Source organism: Bactrocera tryoni, chromosome 3 (genome assembly GCF_016617805.1).
Source record: "Bactrocera tryoni isolate S06 chromosome 3, CSIRO_BtryS06_freeze2, whole genome shotgun sequence".
Taxonomy (NCBI): domain Eukaryota; kingdom Metazoa; phylum Arthropoda; class Insecta; order Diptera; family Tephritidae; genus Bactrocera; species Bactrocera tryoni.
In genome coordinates, this window is record NC_052501.1 from 74,951,811 (window position 1) to 74,962,346 (window position 10,536).

Below are 10,536 nucleotides of genomic sequence, written 5' to 3' on the forward strand. Positions count from 1 at the left end.
GAAATTCGCATACACATGACAGCACACACTTTTTCAATTTAAAAATTATAAAGAAAAAATTGTTAATAAATAAATGTAATTTCCTAATAGTTGTTGGTTTTTATTATTATTATTTTTTTTTTACTAAAACTTTCAGCAATATTATAGTTTTTACCTGCACTCAATTTTTCACAGACCAATATAAATATATTTGTAAACTTTCAAAAATATGGCAGCACCCCCGCTGTTCGCCCTTGTGTCATCCACAATCTGCATATTTCGCTTTTTACAAAATCAGTTGGATTTCAATTGGCGCTTATTTTACCTGTGTTAAAATATTTGTTTGTTTTTCTTTTCACAATTTTGCAAAGGAATTTTATAAACTTATCAGTATTATATTTGTGTTATAAGTAAACAGTTTAAGAGCTATAAACATGAGTGATAATATGCGTGTGAATGTTTCAAAGGAACGTGCCGATGCTGAAATGGCAAATGCAGCAGCTGCTGCGGGCTCGCATCCTGATGTAGATGAAGAGATCAGCGTGATCCAGAATATGACATCATTTCTGTTGGAGCATGGCGGTGCTGAAGTGGACTCGAAAGTGCTGCGTACAATTGCGGAGGCGCTTTCCAAACGTTTAAATGAGTAAGTAATTGAAATAATGTTTAAAAGCTTCTTGTGACCTAACCCTGCATACAACGAGCAAGAATATGTTGTTAGATGCACTTTTAACTAACTAGTAAATAACGCCATCTGACGATTAACAACATTGTTTCAAATTATCTTAGGGCAAAATGTCACAATTTCACCACATCATTTGATGAGTAATTAACAAGAGATTGCTGTGTATATCGCATGCTTCACTTTTGATTCACAAACACAAATTAAGACTCTTTATCTTGCAAAACTGAATTTTAGGTTGTATGTTTAATATTCTTTTATAATAGCTTACGATGTGATATCACTTCGACTTGTATAAATAATAATGTCGCTACGTCATATGATTTAATTAGCGGGCTCATATCATATCACACGGCCGATATATCTACATCACATCATATCCTCTCAACAAAGCGACATTTATCGATTACAAATTTTAATCATTGGTGAAAACGAATGATAACGCTTTTAAGCGTTCAATGAGGGGTTTAATGTAGTTATTATATTATTTTTACATGATTTTGGCAAATTGACGCGTATTAAATAATATTTGTGAAAAAAGTCTGCTTTAAATGCCTTTGTTTGTAAGATATACCTATAATTATAATTTAATGAATTGAAAAGAATTTTTATTCAGTTGAAAGTTGTCAGTTGTCAGTCAAGAAAATTTTTATTAATTATTTTAGCAACATCAAACAAATGATTTCTTTCATTTTTTTGATGTTGCAAATATAAAAAATAGAAAAATAAAAAAGTGCGAAAAAATATAAAAAAATTAAAATAAAATAGGATTTTTTGAGGTTTCAAGTTGGTGTTAGTATTATTTTTCATACTTACATACATACCATGTATTAACTTAAATTAAAATATTAATAAAAATACTTTTCAATAAAATACATACATACATATGTACGTATGTATGTATGTATGTATGTACATATGTATATACAAATTCTTACCAATGAATCCTATCATGCACATTTGTCATTCATTTGCTTCAAAAATTTGAAAAGCTTAGAAATACTTTTAAATGAATTTAAATTTGTGAATAATTTTTGTTTATGTAGGTCACTACTTACAAAATGAAAAATAGATTGATAACGCGGATCGCCACTTAGCTTGCGACTTAAGTTTTCATTACAATACAACAAAATGGCACTCTCATTTTGCTAACGAAAGTCGCTCGTATTTACACGATTCTCATAATGCAGATACTTTTATTTTGAACTCTTACTTTTTTTAAAAGATAACACGCGACAACTCATCGATCAGTTCCTGATAACATAATATATAAATAAGTTGGCGTCATTTGTTTGTTTTCAAATGATTTTCTTCCCCCTTCTCATTAGTTACCCTGTAATCTAGTAAGCATTAAAGCGCATGCACAACTATATTACAACCCTAAACTGTGGAAACAGCCGTTATATTACGCTCATTGCATGTAGTTTGTGCAGTGTGTACCTCATGCACCGTCACTAATACAAATGCAGCGGCAGGGAGAAAGTCAAAGGGCTATGTAGGAAAAATTTGAAAGATGGGTTGTTTGTTTTATATGAAATACCCAAAGCGTTGTGGGACATGACGGTGTGCTTGGTTCCATAAAGCGAGGTATGTTCTGCTGAGCATGTATTGTTTGGATGAAATTCCATGTTTATCAAAAAGGCGAATCACAGGAGATAATTAACATATTAATTTTGCTTACTTAAAACGTTATTCTTATTTGAAAAGAAAACATTATTGTATTTGGAAAAAAATATTATTGTTATTGACTTCTACGAATGTCACGTCAAGGTCACGAGAGAAAAGATAAGAAAAAGTCTTGGCGATTATAGATTTTTTTTGAATACTCGCAAACGTCTTAAACTTGTAATTATATAAACTAACTATAATAATGTGTTCTATTCTAATGAAGTTTCGTTACTCTTAGTAAAAAGGTATAAAACTTGAAACTTCGAATTTTCGAACTATTCGAAATTTTTATAGAAAGAAGTTTTGGAAGCCATAATCCAAGTGTAATATGAAGATTATAAGTCATTTCGGATAGAAAAAGGAAACTTCGAAATTTCGAAAATCATTATTCCATTGAATTATCATTTTGAACGAGCTGAAATTTCCATATTGAACAAAGCCAACGTCGCCATATAATGCAAGCGTAAAATAGAGGCTAAAAAACCCATTCCGTATAAAAAAGAGCAACTTCGAATTTTCCTGCTTCGGACAAATAATTTTAAATAATTTTTGCTTCGGAACTTAATTGAAAGTTTCGAATACAAAACTTAAAGTTTCTAATTTTCAAAAGAGCTAAAATTTCCACAATGAAAGAAGTTTTGGCACCTAAAATCGATTTCGTAAGAAAAAGAGTAATTTCGAAAATCTTACATTTCTTCTTAGGATAACTTATTTTATAGTTGCGAACACAAAATTTGAAGCTTTCCATATTGAAAGAGGGTTTGGCACCTAGAATCGCTTTCGTATGAAAAAGAGAAATTTCGAAAATCTTACATTACATCTTAGGGTAAATGATTCAAAACTTAAAACTTCGAAATGTCGAAAGAGTCGAAATTTGAACATTGAAAAAAGTTTTGGTACCGAAAGCATAAAATAAATGTTATAGATGTCATTCCGAAAGGAATAAAGAAACTTCGATATTTCCAAATCCGTATATTGCTCCGTTTGATAGCGGATAACAAATAATTTATACTAAGGAACTGAATTCGAACGTTCGAATTCAAAACTTGAAACTTCGAATTTTCGAACAAGGCGGAATTTGTATATTGAAAGAAGTTTTGGTATCTAAAGCGTAAAATAAATGCTATAGAAGACATTTCGGATGGATTAGAGAAACTTCGAATTTTCAAAAACTGTATATTCCTGCGTTTGATAACGCATAACCACTACTCTAAGGAATTGAATTCAACACTTGTAACTTCGAACTTTCGAACGAGGCGAAATTTATATAAAAATATATATATAAAGAGTAAAATAGTAGCTACTAAAGTCATTCCGTATGGAATAGAGAAACTTCGAAATTTCGAAAATCGTATATTCTCACTTTTGACAACGGATAACAAATCACTTATACTAAGGAACTGAATACAAACATTTTAATTTATAACTTGAAACTTCGAATTTTCGAATAAGTCGAAATTTATAAATAGGGAAAAAGTACCTAAATAGTAAAATAGAGGCAATTAATGTAATTCCGGATGGAATAGGAGAACTTCGAAATTTCAAAAACCGTATATTCCTCTGCCAAATAACAAATATTTTATACTTCGAATCTTAATTCGAATATTCGAATTCAAAATTTTGATCTACCAATTTTCGAAGAAAACTTCAAACACTTTAAATTTTCGAAAACGGTATATTTCTTCACCACATAATATGTAATTTATACTTCGGAAATTAAATTGAACTTTATTGGAACATTGGAACTCATTGTAGTCTTGAATACAAGTAATATATCGAAAATTTAAGTTCTACAAAAGATACTATCTTTCTTTAAAGTGTATCCAAACACATTATGGGCTTTACTACTTAATTTTTTCTACTACCTGGAAGTATACCTGGAGGTTTATCACAGCTGCGACCGAGATTCGAACTCACCACCGATTGGTTATGTACTTGCTGAGGTTTGTTTACTGCTTCGAAACCCAGTTTGGAGTTAGTTTTCGATGTTATCGCGAATAAGTGTTAAAGTTCGACACCTTGAACTATTGAAAAAGTTACGTTAGAAGACTAGTGCATACAAACTTCCCTCTATAACAAGGGTTGACATGTTTGGCAATGTTAAATTGATATTAAATAAATATCATATAATGATATTTTTGTGTTAGTTCTGTAAATATTTCCCTGCAGGGGCGCACACAAACATGCAATATTATCAATTTTCCACCGTTTTTGCTCTCGTACCAATACACACACACACATGCGCGTTTATAAAATTGTCGAGGAAAACTCTGGCATCGACATCTGTTCTTTGCTTGTGTCTGAAATTTTCCACACACACACATTTGAACACAAGGTATTTATCTATGTATGTGTGCAACTATAGAATTTCACTCGCTCGTGAAAATTTTACTCTGCCGTTGCTACTGTTGTTGTTGTTGTTATGAGCGCATGTTTACATACATATTGTTGCATAGCGGCTAGAGCGCCGAGTTGTGAGCGCACTGTGCTTCAGGAGGCAGCAATCGTGCATTGAGTTTTCAGTTGCGTTCTTTCTTTCGGTTTAATTAGACGTTTCATTTGTGTTTGCTACATTCGTTCGCACGTCCGCATGTTCTTAATATACATATACACATACATATAAATGTAGAGATATGTAGTAGCAATCGCATTTATACAACACACTATATAAAATCGTATATACGCCGCGTTTTACTGTATGTTTTTGTTGTGTTTGATTTGAATACATTGTCCGCGTATCATTAAAGTAGAATTTTGCAAAATTTCTTATGATTTCGTGTCGGTCGCGTGTTTTTATTATTGTTCCTGCAAATGTCTTTGTTTTTATGATTGCCCAAAATTTTATTGCTTGGCAATTTTGAATTTCATCTGCTGAATGATGCCGCTGGCTGGCGGCTAAAAGTGCGCCTAGTGTCGCTCAAATCACACCAATTAATATACTATGTATGAATGAAACGTGTGAAAAGCGCGTGGAAAGTGTTGGAAAATATTATTAAAAAAGTGAAAAACAAAAGTTTGTGAACCAAAAAAAAAAATCAAAAATTAAAATTTTTATAAAAATAACACAGCTGCAGTAATAGTGGCTGGACTCAACGTCGCACAAGTGAAACAGAAATTTCGTAAATACATCGGCACAAGTGTGCATATGTTTGTGTGTGTAAGTTGATGTAAAGAAAATATAAAAATTAATGCCGCTTTTAAATTATCAGCGGAAAGTAAGAAAAATAACTAAAAACAACAAATATAAGCTCTGTGCTCAGCAAGTGACAAGGAGAATTGTAAATTGAAATATGCTTTCTTGACCTCCCCTTTTGCTTTTTGCTGAGCACACTATAACACTATAGTGCATGTGTGTGTATGTGTGTGTGTACGAGTTGGGAGCGTATGATGGATAGACAAATGGTTGGACGGATGGATGCTGTGCGCTAGCAAGGGCACGGAAATCTATTATATACATACATACATACCTATATACATACATACATACATACATATACATACATAGTATGTATGTATCTAAAGGGGTTGCTAAATTTAGTTTTTTTTACTTTTAATATGAAATTAAACACAACAACTGTGCGCATTGAATGCTGCTGAATTATAAAATTCTGTGGTTTTTGATATGTGATTTCAAAAATTGCCAAATCGGCATAATTTTTATTACGCAGCCACTACATTATTGCTTATTTTTTAAATGCAAATAAATATCGTACTGCATATAAACCATATAAAGGGTGATACATTTCGAGGTTCCCTATTTATTTTTTTGAAAAACACAGAAATTTCAAATTTAATGGGGAATGTTTATTATCATTTCAAAGAACCTTCTTTGGCATTTCTTTTTGAAGATTATCGCTTTCAAATGGTGCCCACGGCTACGTCTCAGATGGTCCACCCGTTAACTCCAATTTTTGGAGAGTCGTTCTAGCATTTCGACTGGTAACTGGCGAATGACACGCGTGATGTGTTGCTCCAAGGCCTGAATCGAAGTCCTAATTACTTTATACTTTACATATGCCCACAGGAAATAGTCTAATGGTGTGATATCACACTATCTTGGTGACCAATCGACCGGCCCAATACGTAAAATTATCTACTCAACAAAGTGTTCTCTTAATAAATACTTTGTTTGATGCGACGCGTGGCAAGTAGAGCCGTCTTGTTGAAACCAAATATCGCCGAGATCACGAGCTTCAATTTCAGGCATCAAATAGTCGGTTATCATGGCGCGATAACGTTCGCCATTGACGGTTACGTTCTCACCGCCATCATTTTTGAAAAAATATGGACCGATGATTGCACCGGCCGACAAACCACATTGAACCGTTGTTTTTTCTGAAGGAAATGACAGCTCTTGAATCTCTTCAGGTTATTCTTCGTCCCAAAGGGGCAATTTTGCTTGTTTACATACCCATTGAGCCGGGAATGGATCTCATCGCTGAACAAAATTTGGCTAGCAAAAGTCGGATTTCCTTAAATTTTTCAAGAGTCCATAGTTCGAAGCGGTGGTGAAGTACCTTTACTTGGTTCACCCGTTATATAATATAGTTCTTGTGTTGACACTTGCCGCGATTTTGTAAACAGCGTTGCACATGCAGTTATTTGTATGCATGTATTAATTTCATATCGTATGTAAATACATACACACATACATATGTATGTATGTATGTGCTTTTGCATTTATTCTTTCTTCTCATATCATTTATTATTTTCTTATTCATTAAACAAATACTAATGTTAATTATATGCATTTATTATCGCAAGGCGATGACTATACCTACAGATAGGCATGTGTGTATTCATATACATACATACATATGTATGTATATTCGAAAAAGTCATATATAAAGCTTTATAGAAATAATGATTCAATAATTAACAGACTAATAACAGTAAAGAAAGGCTTTTAGCTAGCTGATCGAAGATCGCACGTGGACGGCTACATATATGGAGTCCTTTGAAAGCCACATCTTTAGCTTCAGAGCCATCTAACCTAACATAATCTAATGACAGTAAAGCGAGGCAGAATCTTATTTGGTCTCTTCTTACTAACTAAATTTATGAAATTAAATATTAAGGCGGCACATTAGGGGGCATGACCAACTAAAAAAGACTAATTTTGTGTATAAAAAAATGAAAAAAGAAATACTGTATCAACCGTTTTGATATTTTTTGCGCATGTTTATACATTTTTTAAGAATACACAATTTTTGCTAAGAAAAAAAATGAAAAATAAATTTTTTTTTCAAATTAGATGCGATCTCCGACGGAAATATAAATTTTTTTTTTAAATTAGACGCGATCTCCGACGGAAATATAAATTTTTTTTAAATTAGACGCGATTTCCGATGGAAATATTTTTTTTTTTTCAAATTAGACGCGATCTCCGACGGCGTTAAAAATGTTCTTTGTTGATCTATGATAGAAAAGTGATCAAAAATTAACAAATAATAATAAATTGACGGCAGTTGAAAAGCAGATCAAAAAACTGTTTGTATGGAGTCTACAGAACATGCAGAAAAGTGGATTATTTGTCTCCGAGTAATCACTAAAGCAACTTTTAAAAATGTAATTTCGAGTAAAATGTGTTTAAAGACAAATTGCTGGAGCTGATTGCACTGAGTAGCTACACTTTAGAAGTCTGTACAGAAAAACCCGCCTAAATGTCGCAGGAAAAACCAAGCTTTTTCAGGTACTTAAGCGGGTTGGGTGTTTAAAAGTGCCCGCTAAGTCCTTCGATGCGAGTAATGAGCCCAAAAATGTTGGTTTTTAAGCGGACTCGATACTTAAGCGAGCGGTACTTAAGCGGTTTTTATTGTAACTCCAAAAATATTTGAGATAGCCATTTAAAATTTTAGTATGTTATTTTTAAAAGTGTAACCCAGCGAAAAATTAATTTTTTTCTGTTCTCACTAGCTACGCTCCTAAATTTTACTAATTTTCGCCATTATTATATCTTTCATTAATATCTCTTTTCAGTAAAATTTCGAGTTTTTTTGCTCTGATTATGCATTCTTAATGAAAATTGTTGAAATTGATATTTGGAAAGCTATTAATAACACTTATTGAGCTCCACCACCGCGCGTTAATGTGTTTTCAATTATCTAAAGTTGCCAAAATGTCAAAATTTCGAACTTGTCCGCATCGTTTTTGCTACTTCACTGTCACTGTCTATATTTCCATTTAATTTTTTAACTTTTTTAGGGTTTCATTGCAATTTTGAATAACAATATGTCCACTAAAATGCAATTTTATTATTCATGATAGTATAAATGTTGCGGTCAGTGTCCAAACCACAGTTCTTAGTTTTTGCTATAACAGTAAAATCAAAAAATTAGTTGTTATAAAACTTTTTGGGTTTTGTGATCTTTAGTGAATCATAAATCTTTGTAATTAGAAGGTTCCTAGATACGTACAACTTGGCTATAACCGAGAAGAAAAAGAAGATAGGACCAACTTACCGTTACAAATAGCGTTTCTTCGTCAAAATAACAGCACTTGATCCGAAAAATTTAGTAAATTTCGGAACCGGCTTTGTGTGAATTGTTTCCAAATTCTTTTGTCATGACTTTACCCCAGTTCCTGGCACTGCAAGCGCTCTATGTTTCATAGTTGGTTGAGTAAAATTATATTTTCATTACGATTACCCAATTTTATATTGAATTGTGTGTGTTTCTATTCGTAATCAGTTTGACGTCACTTCAGCGAAGTGAAGTTCACGACTTCTGGCATTTTGTTGATAATTTGATTTTTTTTAAAAGATTTCTGTAAATGCTGCTTAGTATATGTAATATAAATAAGTATTACAGGAGAGCTAGAAATACGTGTAGTAGGTTGTATATAGTGTTTTATTTTCATAGCTTTTAATTACAAATAATCATTATATTAGCATATAAAAAAGTTTCTGTAAGACATTTAATATATGAAAATATTGATTAAAAGATAATCAGAGGTCTTAAACAATAATATGGTTTATTTTGAGTATCCTTAATAATTAATATACAGATGACGCTTTTACCTTAAATTAAGTTTGAATTTTCAGACTTCTATTGCTCACTATGTTCAACGACTGAAATAAAATTGGAGTTAATATAGTGTGCAGAAAAAAAGATTTCTTGCGACTGCATTTGGATTTCATGTCTATAGACAGTGGTAGTCAATAATTCAGGTCTCTCAGCTGTGGTAGCTTCTTTTCGGTATTATTGCACTGTTTTACATTTAAAATTTCCTGGGTATCTGAGACGAGTTCTAGATAAATCTTGACATTGCACGCAGCAATTTGAAGTTATAAACACGAATCTATAATTTTTATATCCTGAATTAGATATATTAAGTTTGTTACAAGGTTTGTAACACACAAAAGAAAGCATTTCTGTCCGTCTGTGATATCAACTGTTTCTTCAAAGATATTGATCTGAAATTTTGCACTCGTTTTTTTCATTCCAAGAAGCAGAGCCGCCGGTATTGCTAGGTTATATTAGCTGCCATACAAACTGATCGATCAAAATCAAATTATTTTTTGTAAAACTTTTTTATTTGACAAGAAATCTTCACGAAATTTAGATTATTGCCCCAGGAAACACTACAATCTCCGAACATATTGTTCAGAACGGATCACTATATCAAATAACTACCATATAAAGTGACGGAACAAAATCAAGATCTTTTTATACCGTTTTGTGCTATATGAAGTGCACATGTGCATATGTACATATGTATGTGTTATTATAGCTTCGGTGCAGTCAAGTTAACGTTTTAACCGATTTTTTATTTTTATTTTGTTTTTATCGTAGTACATATGTATGTACATAACTACAACTGACCAGATATTCGAACAAAGTTCTATTTTTCGCTAATAATTTTTAAAGTTTTTTTAATTTTTTTTTTAATTTTTTAAAATAATTTTTTTTTATTTTATATTTTATTCAATACATTTTTTATATTTTTTATTTTATTGTTAATACTTTTAACTTTTTTTATTAGTTTTAACTTTTTTTAATGTTTGAACTATGTTTCCAATATTTTTTTTTTTTAAATATTTTTTTAATTCTATTTGAATTTTAATTTTTTAATATTTTTAAATATTTTTTAATTCTATTTGAATATTTAAATTTTTTAATATTTTTTATATTTTATATTTTATTTAATAAATTTTTTATATTTTTTATTTTATTGTTAATACTTTTAACTTTTTTTATTAGTTTTAA

General features: G+C 31.3%; 1 protein-coding gene across 5 annotated transcripts in view; it reads left to right on the top strand.

The window, feature by feature from the left end:
• The first annotated feature begins 351 nt into the window (after positions 1–351).
• LOC120770117 (centrosomin) overlaps positions 352–10,536 on the top strand; it is a 63,149-nt gene continuing 52,964 nt past the window's right edge. For 3 of the 5 annotated variants that reach the window (XM_040097294.1, XM_040097290.1, XM_040097291.1), the window contains exon 1: positions 352–625. In XM_040097294.1, coding sequence (XP_039953228.1) covers positions 414–625 — 212 coding nt within the window. In that variant the 5' untranslated portion in view covers positions 352–413. Of the gene's footprint in view, positions 626–4,869; positions 5,487–10,536 lie in introns of those variants that run through there. The other 2 variants (XM_040097289.1, XM_040097292.1) reach the window with 2 other exon arrangements.